The 17054-nt window shown below is 43.5% G+C and overlaps 1 protein-coding gene across 1 annotated transcript; it reads right to left on the bottom strand.

The window, feature by feature from the left end:
• Nucleotides 1-10387, bottom strand: LOC143826691 (matrix metalloproteinase-9-like). Its single transcript, XM_077315588.1, has 5 exons — nt 10278-10387; nt 9068-9214; nt 6290-6454; nt 4103-4162; nt 1-2340 (listed from the first exon to the last, which is right to left on the bottom strand). The coding sequence occupies exons 1-5, from the start codon at nt 10339-10341 to the stop codon at nt 2213-2215; spliced, it is 564 nt and encodes a 187-aa protein (XP_077171703.1). The 5' UTR covers nt 10342-10387; the 3' UTR covers nt 1-2212.
• Nucleotides 10388-17054: the final 6667 nt, after the last annotated feature.

Consider the following 17054-nt stretch of genomic DNA (forward strand, 5'->3'; position numbering starts at 1 on the left):
TAAACCATGAACAAGATGACCATGTTAAGGTTGGCTTCAAAAGCAGCAGGCACTGCCCTACAGCGTTCTAATTCCATGGTCTTCTGGAAAAGAAAGGTTTCCCACTTCATCCAGAAGGCACCACTACTCAACCCCAGATGGAAAGAATTCCCTTATTTCACCCCATCCAAATACAAGTAAAGCTGCCGTTTATTGGTGGGAAAACTCTCTTTTTAAACTTTCAGTCTCATTCAAACATTTCACCTAAGCCCAATGGAGGTAGGACATAATGTGGGCTGTAATAATAATTTAATGTAAATAGGAAGGGTGATGCAATGTGCACTGTGGACATTCAGGAGAGGGGAGCTGAAGCACCTGCTTTTTGTTTCTTCTGATAATGTTACTTCCTGTTCAAAAGGCCATTAGAAGAAGAGATTTTTGTGGGCAAGGAGTGTAATGGCTGTGTAAGAGTTGGGGATCCCCACTCAACCACAGGACCTAGGCCCACTCACTATTTCTCACAGGAACTTACCTCGCAGGGTTGAATGTGTGGGAACAACAGGTGAGCCTGTTGGCTCTGGTCCCAGCCTATTGGAACGCCTGACATCCCCACTCCTCCACTGCCCAAGGGACGCTAGGCCTCGCAGTCCATGGCCCTGTGCCCCTCAATGCCAGGGTCTCCAGAGGTGTGGGGCTCCCCTGCCACTGCAAGCAGCACCCAGAGTAAGACCCACCTTTTCTAAGACTAAACAACTAATAACTGTTATCTCACCTGCCCTTTTGGGTACAAAACTCTCCAGATGTCACCCCTATAGCCAGGCCAGAAAGAGACAACTGACACTTCCTGTCCCAAGGTCCTGGAGAGATAACACATTCAAAAGCTTTCCAGCTGGAATCCCTGGTGTAAATTACACTACCTACACCAACTACGTTCACACCTAAGGCAATCAATTGTACAGAATGAAAGGCATATAAAAACAAATGGCAACAGCCATACCTGGTTTTGACAGCCTCTTACAGCTTTGGACTCCAGCATGTCTTAATCAGGGCCACTTACTGGTAGGGTTGCCAGCCTCCAGGTGGTGTCTGGAGATCTCCTGCCATTACAACTGATCTCCAGGTGATCAATATCAAATCCTTTGTAATCAATGGCCACTTAGGACAGTGGACTCCATGGCATTATATCCCACTGAAGTCCTTCCCCAAACCCCGGCCTTTTCAGGCTCCACCCCAAAATCTCCAGGTAGTTCCAAACCCAGAGACGGCAATTGGCTTACTGGTAGTAGGCTGGACTTACACAACATGTAGTAGGCTGGATTTACACAAGATACACGGTCATGTAGTGATTAGAATGGCTGACTAGGATCAAGGAGACCGGGTTCCCATTCCCTCTTCCATGAATCTCAGCAGGTAACCACATGGTCCAGTCACTTCCTCTCAGCCTAACCTCCCTCACAAGTTTGTTGAGGGAATTAAACGGAGGCAAGGAAGTTCTGAGCCCTTTTGAGAAAGTAGAACAATAAAATGACAGATAATGTGTTGATTAGTCCCGAGGCTAATACTTGGAAGAAAATAATAAAGAAAGGTCAATGGGAGTTTTAATGAGGGGAAAGAAAACTTTTCATGGGTACTAAAAATTTCCTTGACTACTGCAACCTGTTTCTTTCATCCTAATGGCTGAAAATTTCAAAACTGATTCTTCTCAGCAGTTCAAGAGAACAAGAATGATCTAGTGGCCAGACAGCTGAGCACAGGCTACATCCAAGGTTCAAATTCCTCTTTAGCCATATAGCTCATTGGACGGCCCCAAATATTCTCTCTTTGGCTAATCTTACTATTTTGACAGTGAACTAGGGAAGGGAACTGCCAGATACAAATGGAAAAAAATGATTCTGAAAAACTGAGACACAGGTATCATTTCTGCAGTAGCTTCAGGGATTTCTGTAAGAACAATATGCTATAGGCACTAAAAAACAGAGAGAGAGAGTGACATCGACCTCTCCTACAGGGCCAGTTTCCTCCCAATACCTAATTTGCCCTATAACTTTACTCCCAAGAACACTTAGAAGAAATTCTCTTCCCCTCGAAGGCTAATTTTAAGTCAATGGCTTTTGGCTTGATTCCATACAACGGTATTTATCATGGCTCACTTTCTATGGACCAGTCTGGACCCCTGGAAGCAGCACACTTAGTTGATCCCAAACTTTCCACATGGATAACCAGGAAATCAGCTTCATAAGATTGGGTCCACAGATAAAGCTATTGTGTCGTCCTTGTCTCCTTCTTGCTCGTATTCACCATAGCCTGTTTCATTCACATCTGTTAGCTTCATCCAGTCGGCTTCTATGAGGCACCGGGGATCTGCAGTTAAAGAGAAGTATGTGTTAGAAATTTGATTCAAATGTTTGGGGTGCTGATTCCAGTAATTATTTTGAAGTGTGTAGAGGAAGGAGGACTTTCTCTACTGGTACACACTGGGGTAATGATGTGCATTATGGATCAGCAGAGTCCCATGGTCTCTGAACATGGTTACCACCAACACTAAGATGGGGCCTGGAGATCACCTGAAATTACAATCACCATACATTTTCTTGGAAGAGTGCTGTATGGAATACCATAGAGCAGTGGTCCCCAACCTTTTTATCACTGGGGACCGGTCAATGCTTGACAATTTTACTGAGGCCAGGGGGGGTCTTTTGCCAAGGGACGTCGCCGCCTGAGCCCCTGCTCCACTTTCCCGCCGGTGCCCCTGACTTCCCACGGCCCGCTGGGGGGTGCTGCCAGCAGCAGCTGCGCAGTGCCATGCCGAGGGGAAGCCCCAGCCATGGCGGCCACTGGAGAGCACCAAAGGGGAGCCAGCGACAGAGTGGCAGGGCAGCCCCCGAGGCAGCAGCTGGGAAAGAGGACAAGGAGGAGCCACGGCCCGGTACCGACTGATCTACAGACCGGTCCCGGTCCCTGGACTGGGGGTTGGAGACCACTGCCATAGAGTCCATGAGAAATAAAAATCCTAGAGGGACATCACATTCTCTCTGAGCTCCCTCCTCTCCCCAAACCCTGTCCTCCTCAGATGGCCAACTTATCCAGGAATTTCACCAAGCCAGAGAAATCAACCCCATCTCAAAATGGCCACAAGTCTAAACTCCCACTAATGGAGTGTGAGAGAGGCATATTCCACAGTTCCCTTGTGCAAGCCTTCCAGAAGTAAGGAAGAGCTCTCTCCAGATGTTCCTGAGATGACACAGGGGCCTTTATAGGTCTCTTCTAGTGGGCACCCTGTATAAGGTTGCCAGGCCTTAAAGATTAACAAAATTTATTCTAGCATAAGTTTTTGTGACAATACATTTTTGGCTGTCTGTAACGGTTTACTGAACTCTAATTTTATTTTGCAGATTTACAGAATCCGTAGCCACTGAAAGAGTAACATCACTGGCAGAAATGCTGAGCACATACAGACAATCTATGAAGAAGGAATTGGTGGTGGATCAATTAAGATTCTTGTATATGACCTATCTACTGACTTATTATGTCCCCTCCCAATGACTTCATCTAAAGCAACTATGTAGCAAGATTATCAACAACAAAAAAGGCTTACTGTGCATTATTATTTGGTTAGTTAATGTCGGGATGTATATCCCCATCAACCAGTCAGCAGTGGCCATTAGGGGCAGAAACTGGGTGACTTGAGATGAGTTTGCAAGTACAGAGCCAAAATGAACAGACCCAGAAAAAAAGAGAGAGAATAGGTTGGATCCAGGAAGCTTTTCTGCTATGAAAAAGAGAACTGGGGATCCCTTTTGACCACCCAAAAAGGCTATGCTGGGGATCAGGGGACCTACAAGGACAAAAATCAAATGGGACAGAAACTGTAACAGGAAAGAAATTGAGTGGGATTGAGCAACAAAACTGGCTGGTTCCAACCCAACGAGCTCAAAACAATCGCAAGATGCTCTGGTTTTATTTGTATCCAGCCATGTCAAGAAACAAGAAGAACAGCTTAGTCCAAAAAATATCTACAATGAGCCCCTGTGAGATCTACCAAAAAGAAGCAGTACAGATCCAGGATACAGCAAGAACTATATGATATCCTGTGTCCTTTACTTCCTCTCCTATTTGTCCTTACCTGAAGAGTCACAATCAGTCCTTTTGTGGTCTGCATCAGAGGTGAGATTCCCAACCAGTACTGGAAGAATAAGGAAGACATAATAAATCAAGGGATCTCCAGAGGTCATTGTGGGACAGATGCCCTTGACACTTCACTATGGCACATACAATAGCTGAAAAGAAGCTACCAGCAGTCAGAATTACAGCTACAATCAAGGAGCGATGACTCTTGAAAGCTCATACCCCAAGAATCCTGTTGATCTTTAAGGTGCTACTAGACTTGAATATAGCTTTTCTATTGCTGACCAACACAGCTACCCTTTGGCACTCTCAGTAAGGATCAAGGCAGTCTATCAAAGAAGAAATATCTCTAGTCACCAAAGCCATTTAAGCAGGAACCTGAGAATTCTATCTTTGAAGCTATCTAGATGCACCACCGTATAGAAACACTCAGCTGAAGCCAGTGATCAAAGTTTGCTTTGCCCTTTCATGAAGCAACCCATAATTAGAGCAACAATTTTGTGTTTCGGCTCCTATTTTGCTCCGTGTCAGAAGCTGCTACTCTAGTTCCACAGAGTGAAAGTTATGAATTTGGCAAGTTGTTGACTCAGCTGGCTTGTTTCAGTGCAGACGTCACTCTTTTTAATATTTTTTTTAGCTAGAATTTTGTTTGGAATGTTTTCCCCCTTTATATTTATAAAGCTCTTTAAAAAATCAAAATGTCTTAAAAACAAAGACAATCAATGTAGTTTTAAATGGAACAAAGCAGGAAGCAATGGATTTGATGCAAGCAGTTTTTTTTGCGGGTGAAAAAAAGGTGAAGGGCATTGCCTTTAACCACTCAGAAAGGGAGAGCTACATCTCAGCATGTATTTGATCTAATATCCAGCTCCAACAAAAATGAGTGTTCCTATACTCTTTAATCCCATGTTAGTGCATGATCTCTATAGTCCTTGGAAATCATTTATTCCAGGTAAATGTTTCAGGGAAATCAAAATTGCTAGTTTCACATCTGACCTCCCTCTGGATTCCATTTGTAATGGAATCTACATGCAATCCACGTTGCATTATTACATGTAGTGTGGAAGGCATCTATGTACATTCAGGTATACACATTGTATTTGTTATAGTACTTTCCATCCTGCCCCCCTGTTACAGTGGGGAAGGGAAAATAGTATCTTGCCTTGCTGGGAAACTCCTTCAGACCAAGAGTTCCTTAGAGCAGGGGTAGTCAACCTGTGGTCCTCCAGATGTTCATGGGCTACAATTCCCATTAGCCCCTGCCAGCAAACGCTGGCAGAAGCTCATGGGAATTGTAGTCCATGAACATCTGGAGGACCACAGGTTGACTACCCCTGCCCTAGAGAGTACCTGGTAACCCAACTCCACCACTCATGACTTCCTGAATACATCTAGACTGACCTACTGAGAAGGTAGTCTTCCAGGGCATTGTTAGAACAATACAAAATAACTTATAACCAGCCTGGTACCAACTGTGCAGTCTAGCACTTGGGGAAGAGATTAAGAGAAATATCTCAGAGAAACAGACTCTATTAAGCAAGCCCCCCCCCCAAGTTTTTATATAAAGATTTATTGTGAATGACAGTGGACAGAAACAGGAGTAGAAATAGGCAAATCAAAATACAAGGGGAAACACACAGCAAAAACAGCACAGATATTCAAATGAAAAGCAGCGGAGCTGCCTGGGGCATTTTTTGTGTGTTATTGTTTAAGAACACAGTATTGCATTGGTACGCAATACCACATTCATAAACAAACAAACAAAAATGCCCGCTCAGCACAGCAGAACCCCATGCTTCCCCATGCAGGAGCGGGCAGAAGCAGGGCAACCTGCCCTGACCAATCACCAGGAGGCAGACCATTGTGGAGCCTCCCATGCAGTATTGCTACTACTGAACTAAGTAAGGTGAACATGTTACCTAGGTATGCTGTAGCAGGTTCCGCAGAGCATGTGTAGAGTTCCTTGTGGTAGCAAGAAGTCAAAGGAAACATTAACACTTATCTAACTTCCAGTTACATGTATCATTGGGACCATGGTCTCAAGTATATAATGCTATTTCTGTGTCTGATTGTCCTTTCCACTTTGCATTATGGCCAGGTAGGAGTTTCCCATCTGATTCTTTATTCATCTTCTAGTTGCATATCAAATCCTTGACCAGACACTTACAAAGATGGGCAGACTTACTGGTATCAGCACAGTAGCTCCACTTTTTGTCATTATCATAGTTGCTTGTGGTGGCACACCAGAACATCCTGGATCTGGCCCTCTCATCTGTGCAGGTGTAGAACTTTCGGCTCCGATACACGAATGGAAACACGCAAGGCTTTCCATGGGAGTTCCCACCATGTTCTGTTGGAGGGTAGGAGAAGAGAAGGGATACAATGAATAATATTATGGCCACACTGAGTATAAAGTCACACCATACCTGGAGTCCTGCATGCATTTCTGAAGGCCTCACTTCAAAAAGGATTTGGACAAAACTGAGAGGGTGCAGAGAAGAGGGATGAGGATGATCCTGGCTCGGGGACCAAACCCTATGAGGAAAGGCTGAGGGGAATGTTCAGCCTGGAGAAGAGGAGGCTGAGGTTGAGGAGGAGACCCATAGTAATGTGTTTAAACTACACATAAAACAAACTAGATACTGAGGGGGGGGCGGAGATTCAGTCAGAATAATTCAGCAGTGGCATCAGCTACCTAAGGAGGTGGTGAACTCCCCTTCATTGGTGGTCTTTATGCAGGGAGGGGACTGACACTTATCCTGGATGCTTTAGGCTGATTCTGCCTTGAGCAGGGGTTACACTAGAAGACCTGTATGGCCCCTTCCATGATTCTTTGATACTATGACTCTATAAGTTATCACACATATTTATGTGTGTGTTTAAGAACTGGTGTTTAATAACTGGGCATTCTCAGTGTTTAATAACTGGGCATTGACTATCAGGCAGCGACTATCAAGAAAGACGTAACTCCTGCTGGCAGTAAAAATGGCCGCAGCCTTTATTATTACCTCCCCTCAATGGAGGGTTGGCACCCCATGACCGGGTAAGGGAACCTGAATGCCCCCCAGCCGTCCGGCTGCTCAACTTTCGTGCCTCTGTGGCGCTCGGGGCCCCCACTACACTCCCAGCAGGGAGGGCAGGTCACACTACGCCACAGGGTTAACCGCAGGGAAGCAGCTAGTAAGGGGCCAAAGGGCGTCCGCCTCCATTGGCTCTCCCAGCTGCCTGGCCACAGGTGCCTAGCCTCCCAGCCGGGTAGGCTACACCTTTTGAGCGGCCGGCCTCAGTAAGGAGACCCCCTTCAGTAGGGAGTCCCGTACGCAGACGGGACTCCCTCCCAACAGGTTCCTTACCGGTCAATAACCGCAGCTGCGACAAATTAAACATATATAACATATAATTATCCTAAACAAGGGTGTCTGGCAGGTTGCGGCGCAGAGAGGCCGGGAAGCCAGGCACTCGGCCTTATATAGGCCTGCTCCCGGCCCCCTCCACGTGATCCGGGCCATGAGGCCGCAGCAGGAGCCGCCGTCCTCCTTTGCGCTGCCGTGGCGTCAAAGGGGAGCCGCGGTAAGTCGCGTCTCCTTATTCTCATTAGATTTGTAGACTATCCTCAGGACTCTTATGCCCCCATCAAAAATCTATTTAAAACATTCCTAGACGTGGAGTACCATTTGCACAACATTTCAGAGCAACAGAGATAGCAAGCTTCATTGAGCTGTGGGGAAAGTGTGCGATAAAGTTTTTAGTTTTATTTAAATAAATAACAAATAAAAATCCAAGTGCTCGATATCCAGTTTATGTACCCACACTGTATTGATATCTCTTTCTCAAGATCTTGAGACATTTCAGACTGTCTCCTTCCCACTCATAGATCTAGAACAGCCTTCCTCAAGTTTTTTACCATTCAGAAACCTCTTAAACATTCTTCAGACATTGAGAAATCCCCAAAGTGGTGAGATCATGCAGGATATGATTGGGAAGCATAGCTGTGTACACGCTCACTTGAGACCCCTCCCCTTCCCACCCACCCCAAGGCCCATCACTGGCCATTTTAGGAGCGGGGGAATGGATGGACATGATCACATATGGTCATAACTTGATAAATGTTTAACACATTTTTTAAATTCATAAAAAAATAATTTACTCCCATCCATTCAGGGAACCCTTCCAGGGCCATCAAGATATCCCAGAATTTCATGCAACCCTGGATGAGAAAGCCTGATCTAGAAGCATATAATAGAACAGGGATATCACTTTATCAGATTTTAAACATTCAGATTGTTTTCTAAGGGGGAGGAGTCTCAGCTTTCAGTGAGTATTAAGATTCTAGATATATTTTGGATAAAATGTCTAATTTGAAAATGTTGGGAAGTAAGTGATTTTCATCTCTACATTTATTACTTAGATTTTTTTTTCTTAATGAAATCTATAAGGTTATATCCAATCGCTCTACTCCTGTTTCTTGTCTTAATAAAATCTATAACACTGTATCTTATCTCTATACCCCTTCCTGCAGTAGAATAGGCCCTTTCTTTCCATTCTGGAAAAGTGAGATCAAGAGCGATTCTGCTCTTAATTTAAACACCTAGTTTCACCTAGGCTTCTTCAGCTTTGTAATAATGATTGCAAGTGATGAAAAAATTCAAACAAAGCACAAGGACTCTAATGAGGAGAGGAATCCGTGAAGAGGGGAATCAGGCAAGACTAAACTGGTTGGATCCAAAATACGTAAAATGTTCCTTCCAGTTCCGGTGGGGAGAGGGGTGAAAGTCTTATACTACGAAATTGTTTTATTAATGTTAATTGTGTTTTAGTGGGGTATTGCTGTTTTATGTGATTTTAATTCCCAACCTGCCACGAGACACTTTGCTGTGTGTGGTGGGATAGAGATCTAAATAATAATAATAATAATAATAATAATAATAATAATAATAATAATAAATGCACTAAGTAGCTGTACCTTTTTCATAACAATGCTTCCACTTGTAGTCATTGTCATAGCTGCTTGTTGTGGCACACCATAGCCAGTCAAACCTGGATCCCTCCCTGGTGCATGTAGAATACGTCTTGTTTTTGTAAACAAATGGGAAGGTACAGGCTGCAAAGTCTAAACGAAGGGAAAACGACATCAGAAAATGAACATCATTGGAGTCTAAACTTGATAGCATATACAATCCTGTCTCCTACATTTCTGTGGTCTAGAAAAACACACAAAAGGTGTTCTGGGAATGTCTTTGAGCTTTCCATGCCATGGAAATAAATTTCAGACTTTTAAAAAGTCTGCATTGAAGAATTGATTGCATGACCCCAAAATGTTTGAAAGACAACTTTCTAGTTTTGCACAACAATGACTTTAAAAGCAAAGAGCATAAAATGCATCTTGCACCAACACTGTGGCTGATGCATAGAGCTTGGCACACTCTACTACCAGGAAGTAGCAACGGCTGTGCAATAAACAACTCAATTCAATACTGAATATAGTAATTTGAAAATCTGTTAGAAAGTACACTCAAATAATCCATACTCGGGAAATCCTTAAAATTTAATATGCAGAGCATAGGGATGGATCACAATTTTTTTTAATATTAGGAGCCAATTCTATAAAAACTGGAGATGAGAAATCTAGATGGAATTCTGTAGACATCGTTCATGAGACATCTGGATCCAGTAGCTGCCGAAAAGAAGGAAGTAAACTTAATGCCTTTTTTTTTCTGTTCCATCTCAAATCTTATAGTAAAGAAGACATGGTAGGGTCCCTAGGGATCTTCTAGAATTACAGCTGATCTCCAGACTACAGCTATGCTCCCCTGGAGAAGTTGGCTGCTTTGGAGGGTAGATTGTATTGTATTAAAGCCCTGATGAGTTCCCTTTCCTCCCCAAATTCCATCATCCTCAGGCTGAGCCCTCAAATCTCCAAGTATTTTCCAAGCTGGACCTGGCAGCCCTAAGGTGTGTTGTTAGGGTAGAAGGAAATATCCTGTAACTACAGGCTACCCTATCTTTCTCCCTTGTCTATTACCCATCTTCTATGCTCTGCTATATATAATTGTACTCCGTGGAAGGAGACTACTTCTAAGGAGCATCTCTTTCTGAAGGACCTCCAGAAGAATCAGTCAACAAGAAGATTGTCCTCTTTGCAAGATGATATGGAGATAAAAGAAAGGTCTTACCTAGAAAGGCAGCACTGAATGGTAACAGGAAGGCACAAAGTACAAGCTGGGATAAAAAGCCCATCCTCCGTGAGTTTGAGAGCAATCGTCAGTCCTTATGGGATTCCCTTCCTTCAAACTAAAACACACCCTTCGATACTCATGCATACCCATTAAGTAGTCATGCCATTCATTCCAGCCAAAGGAAGATCTCACACATTGGACTGGAGGTGTGGTTGCCCTATACAGCTAGAGTGTCTCACCTGGGAAAGGCCATGATAATTTACTGCTCGAATGTTCTCATTTTAATTTTCCAACAGGTTTAGAGCTACCTGTAGTTTTCATGCAGGGATTTTCTCCTTCCGAAATGCCTTGAAGAAAGTGCATTAAATGCAAGCTGCCAGTCCCTAAAGGCACTGGCTTTTTTTTCACAAGCATCTTTTGAAGAGGCCACTCTTGGAAACTCATTGCGTTCTTGACAAACCTGTTCTGTCTCACACACCTCCTTTAATTGCTTTAAAAATATATCAAAAGAAAGAATCTGTCCTTATTGAGGAATGTGTTATGCCAAAAGATTCCATTTTACTCACAATGGACGTTACAGCCCTCTATACTAACATAGACGAAGCTAGTTCAAAATCTGCTAGATGGTAGAAAGGTTAAATTGCCACCTTCTCACTCTTTTTTTAGACTTATTGGATATTGTTTTTGCAAATAATTGTTTTGAATGTCAAGATAAGCTTTATTTGCAGACTTATAGTGTTGTGATGGGATCAACTGTGGCCTCTACCATTGCGAATTGGTTTATGATTGACATTGAAAATCAATGGTTATACAATCAGCAAGTAAACCCATTTGCTGAGTGCATATTTTTATACACACGATTTTTAGATGATATTTGTATGGTTTTTTAAAGGGAAGAATTAGTTAAGGAATTCCTCCTTTGGGCAAATTCCATGCACCCAACAATCAAATTTACAGGTGACCACCATAAAGTGCAAATTCCATTTTTGGATACTCTAATAACAATCAATGAGGAGGGCAGACTACGTATCCACTTACAGAAAACCTACAGATCATAATACATTTTTACATTATGAGCTTCCACCCTCTCCATTTAAAAAACAATTTGCCTTATGGACAATTCCTTAGGCACAAACGGATTAATTATGAAACTACCACTTGTGGTTATAAAAAAAGCACGTAGGCGAATGACAGAACAAATGGGTGCAATAGCAATAGAAAAGATTTATTAAAATACCAGAGGAGAGATTCAATGAAAAAACTAGTGTGCTTCTTTGTATTTTGTCAGGGCATGCCAAGGATATCCAAAGGATTTTGTTCAATCACTGGCATCTAATTTCAGATTTGCCAGATTGTAAAAATGGCTTAATGATGGCATGGAAACCTGGGAGGAATATTGGTGAGTTGACTAGTAAGAGCTATGAGCAAGGTAATGATTCTTTAAGTCAGTTGCCAAATAGCAACTACCCATGTGGCTCTTGAGCATCTTGTAAATGTTTGTTACCCATGAAAGAGTTTACACAACCAGATATTGGGTTTACCATTAAGATTAACACCTTTATTAACCGTTTAACAAAAAATACAGTATACTGTATCCAGTGTCCCTGGATATTTAGTTCAGCAGTGGAATAGGCTGCCTAAGGAGGTGGTGAGCTCCCCCTCACTGGCAGTCTTCAAGCAAAGGTTGGATACACACTTTTCTTGGATGCTTTAGGATGCTTAGGGCTGATCCTGCGTTGAGCAGGGGGTTGGACTAGATGGCCTGTGTGGCCCCTTCCAACTCTATGATTCTATCATTCTATGATTCTATGATTCTATATTTACGCATTAGCGAGAGACCACTTAAAACAAGATTTTGGAACATCAAAGCCATGTGAGACATCAGATTCAAGAGGCTCCGTTGACTGCCCAATTCAAACATGAAACCGAGGACCTCCGATTCTATGGAATAGAGCAAGTTTCACCAGGAAGACATCAAAGGCTGGATGTGAGGAAGAAATTGCTGCAAAGGGAATGCGATTACATCTTCAACTTAAAGACAATGCAACCTCATGGGCTTAATATGGACTTTGACTTATCTTGTTTTGTTTTGTAAAGACATTTCTTTAAATTTGTTAAATTCGTTACATAGGGACATATATGTATGCAGATTATAACATGTGGATAGATCATCAGGTGATTGATGGGGTGAGAATTGGTGACTCATGTCTCTTTAATTTGTATAGCAAGGCTTTGCTGACTCAGATGTTCAGCAAAATAAATGAACTCAGCTGAATGAGATAATTTGAGACCAAGAGCTTACAGCCTTGACTCTCCACACCAGAAGAACATTAGCCTAATTATATATTCATGTGACTAACGAGAACAGTAAGATATGAATGTATACGCTTTTGGCATTATAACATTTGCTCTAACAGTTACTTTTATGTTACAGACAGCATTCTCAGTGTATATATTGAATTTATTTATTTATTTGTTTGTTTGTTTGTTTGTTTGTGTGCCGCCCTCCCCGAAGGCTCAGAGTGGTTAATAACATTAATAATAATTAATAACAACCTTGTGGGGATATGGATATTTTTGTGCATTTCCAATTATTATTTGCTACCTGTTATACTAATAAGGATATTTTGTCATTCAGGACTCGTTTCGCCACTGATGAAAGCACTGAAAACGGAAAACAATCTAGAGACCGTTCTGGCAGAGTCCAAGTGTAAATAAAAGAGATAACAGAGACACTTAACCTTTGGATTAAGCCACTGGACAGATTCTTTCTTTCTTTTGTTAAAAAAATATATCAGCAATGCCGGGCCAGACATGCTGAGGTCCTAAGTGATGTCAAGCTTAAGAGGTCCTATAGCATTACCACCCTGATCTGGCTAGCACAGACTAGCCCAGAGCTATTAAATCTTTGAAGCTAAGCAGGATCAGTCCTGGCAAGTATTTGGATGGGAGTCCTTGGGAGTCCTCCAAGGAATCCCAGGGTCGTGACATGGAGACAGGCAACTGCAAGCCACCTTCGGACATTTCTTCCCTTGAAGACCCAGTGGGGGTGCATTACCCCATCTCCCAGGGTGTTTTCATAAATTGTAGTGTTTCATTTTAATTGATGCATCTCATCATGGTACACCCCACCAGAGCTTGCTTAGCTTTCTTGTAAATCCAGCCCTGCCAAAACATATTGCTATTGGTGTGACTCCTACTCAGGTGGAATGACAACATTTTTTCCTGGAGGAAATCCATCAGCATCGCTTGGAACAAAGGCATGTCAACGGAGTTCCTCCAAAGGCAAACTGGGTGTTGCCCACTGATTTCATACAGAAAACAGGGCCAGGTTGTCTCCTTGTAGCTTCCTGGTGCAGTGAGCTAACTATTTGGAAAGGAAACAACAAGGGTCATATGCACCTACATAGAGTTTATCTCCTGCTTCCACACCCATCAAAGTCAATGGACTAAGAAGGGGGTATATCTGTTTTGGATTGTCACTTACAGGGTATGAATTATTCTACTGTTTCTCAGGCAGCTTTGATCCCCCATGTGTTCTTAGATGGAAGCGTAACTAGCTCAGGCAACCAAGACAGAGAAATACTGAATAAGTGGAAGAAGAGCAAGAACATGTGTGCCCCAAACATTATGTTCATCCATTGCAAACATCACTGGGTTAGGGACATTAAAAGAAATGGTCTTAATTCCTCCTTACCCAGTTTCTTCCTGAAATCCAATAGTCCTTTTTCTTTGCCTCCTTTTTAGATATTTGAGTCTGCTTCAAATCCATTGCATTTTGACCAAAGAGAAATGCAAAGGCGGGAAGGGAGGTTCTGTGCCATTTCAGAATTTCACTCTATGGATGCTCAGAGGCAGGCGATGTGGGGCCAAATCTTCCCGTTCTCCTGCTAGAACATCATCCTGTGGTGTGCAGTTGAAATGACAAAAGAGAAATGAATGAGAAATGTCCTTTTTAATAAGAGAGAAACGAATAATAGGAATCACTGGCTATATCTTGAGAAAAAAACGTGGGAAAAAGAAATTCCGCAACCCCATAACAACACAACGTATATAAGATCTGCATGCATGATTGTGCATAGAGAGCCTTGTACATTCATATGCTCCGTGCTGCAATGGCATTTTTGTTCCGTCTCAGAGTATCCCTCCTTAAAACAGTCTGTGGCCCACATGGCATTTGTCCATGCAGGTCCTATGATCCCATTCCCAGTAGAGCCATTTGCGGCAGTCAAAAAGAACCACCCTTTCCTCTGTCACCAGTAGAAAAAAGATCTTGATCTAGCCGGCTTGCTCTAGCCCTCTGTTCACAGGGGAATAGTGAGCTGGTGAATCAGGGAAATGGAGGAAAGAGATTTTGAACATCTGGAGACAACTTGGAATTGTTCCACAACAAATGAGTTGTGTTGTGTTGGCAACAAATGAGTTTGCCAACATACGAGGCATATAGCACACATCACCTGCAGGGAAATACAAGGAAATGCACCCATTGAGATGCACCCAAAGTTCAAAGACGGCATGGGCAGTAGTCCTCAGTCAGTAATGCCAAAGAGCAGTGCTGGCCAGCCACAAGAGTTCACTCTATAACTGAGTTGACTAAGAAGGTCTTAGCAAGCAGGTCACAAGTACCTTGAGGAGAGATCTGAGTGAATGATCCAAGTCATGCTCCCTTAATGGACTGCATACATATGACGTCAAGTTGCAACTAAGCAAGGAGCCTTCAAGGGGAGTGAGAAGCAGAGATGATTGGCCATTGTCTTCTTCGCCAGAGCCTTACTTGTTGGTCTGCCACCTACGTACTAACCCTGCTTAGCTTCTGAGATCTGGACAGATTGTGCCATATGATGCTGCCTTCCCTCCCATTCTTAAGGGATGATGATGATGATGATGATGATGATGAAGAAGAAGAAGAAGAAGAAGAAGAAGAAGAAGAAGAAGAAGAAGAAGAAGAAGAAGAAGAAGAAGAAGAAGAAGAAGAAGAAGAAGAAGAAGAGTTGGTTCTTATGTGCTGCTTTTCTCTACCCAAAGGAGTCTCAAAGTGGCTTACAGTCACCTTCCCATTCCTCTCCCCACAACAGACACCCTGTGAGGTGGGTGAAACTGAGGGAGCCCTGATTTTACTGCTCCGTCAGAACAGCTTTACCAGTGCTGTGGCGAGCCCAAGGTCCCCCGGCTGGTAAATGTGGGAGATGAATCTTCATGAAATTATCATATTTCAGTTCTGTTTGCCCATTTATCAAATGGGTGCAATAGCAATCTGTTTTGAATAAATGGTGGCTTATGAAGGTGGCAAAGTGTTTTTTTAAGTTTGCATAAATGGCATGTCAGCAATAGCGAATAGATAGGGAATAGAGGGATCATTCATTAGCAAGAGGGCATTTCAGGCTGGAATAAGACATGACACACCAGTGTTAGGTATAAACAGGACCACAGCTTTATTACCTAGCAGTCAGCGGGCTGCATGCAAACTCCTGGAGTCCAGAGGAACCCTGGGGATCCCGATCATTCCCTGCTGGAAGAACAGGTCCCCTTGATTACTGGAGATTGCTGCTAAGGGAAGCAACCTATGCCAACCTCATTTGGCTGCCCTCAGTCTGCCTGGCAAAATGAGCCCCTGGCCACCCAGCCAGGTCAGCCACGCTTGTTTACATGCCACCTCTTAGGGCCGCCCGGAGCCCCAGGGAGTCCAGTAGCAACAGGACTCCCTGCCAACAGGCTCCATCCCATGCAACCCCACAGCTGTGATGAGATGCTAACGTTGAAACATCCAGCTCAAACAGTGCAACAAAGGCTGTTTCCACATCAACATGGGGTGGGTGGCAGGGACCCGCCCACGTGGCACCTTTTATAGGTGCTGCAGGTCCTGCCTTGCCCCATGACTCGGCGCACGCTGTGAGCACGCACTGCAAATTCAGAGCAGGCCGCCGGGAGGGGGGCATCACCTCTAGCGAGTTCTCCGGGGCATCAACCAGTGGCCAAAGTAAGTCTCAGCCATGCATTTTGGTTTCTTCTTCTTACTTTTTGGTGACATGTAAATTCCATTTACTACATGCTGGACTCTGGACTTCTGGACTCTGAAGTTCACTGACTTAAGAAAGTACATGGATTGGGTGCCAGCACAATGGGGATTAGGGTTGTGGGTGTCCTGCCTAGTGCAGGGGGTTGGACTAGATGACCCATGAGGTCCCTTCCAACACTATGATTCTATGATTTTATGATTCTAGGGCCTATTTTGACAGCAGAAAGATATGCTGGATTCCCTGAGACCCTCATCAACAAAAACCCCAGCAGGACTGGTAGTCCAACCCCTTGAACGAGCACCCAGTTCTTTTCTTTCTTTCTTTTGAGCATTTTTACCTCTGGATTCAGGACAAGTTACAATAATCAAAACAACGTGTGATTTTTAAAAATAAATCTATGAATTAGCAAACATATAGAACCATTAGGTGGCAGTGTCAACTTCTCGACTGAATCATTCCACATTATGCAAATTGTGGAGCCTCAGCAAAGTGGAATGCTACCTAACAGCTTCAGGGAGGCTAATTCACAGGACGTCCTGCCATGAAAATGACCTCTAGGTATAGCAGATTCTACAGGAAGGAATGCCCAATAGGGTGCTGGTCAGAGGACCAGAGTTGTTAATAGTGTCACGTTCTTCCATGGCCTCAGGCTGGTCTGTCTCTCTCCTTGACTGCTGATACTGTGCTCCCATTTCCTTCACTGTGCCTCTTTGGTACTCCCCTCTTGCCTTTTTACCAAAAGTCCACTTTCCTTTAG

Source organism: Paroedura picta, chromosome 16 (genome assembly GCF_049243985.1).
Source record: "Paroedura picta isolate Pp20150507F chromosome 16, Ppicta_v3.0, whole genome shotgun sequence".
Lineage (NCBI taxonomy): Eukaryota > Metazoa > Chordata > Lepidosauria > Squamata > Gekkonidae > Paroedura > Paroedura picta.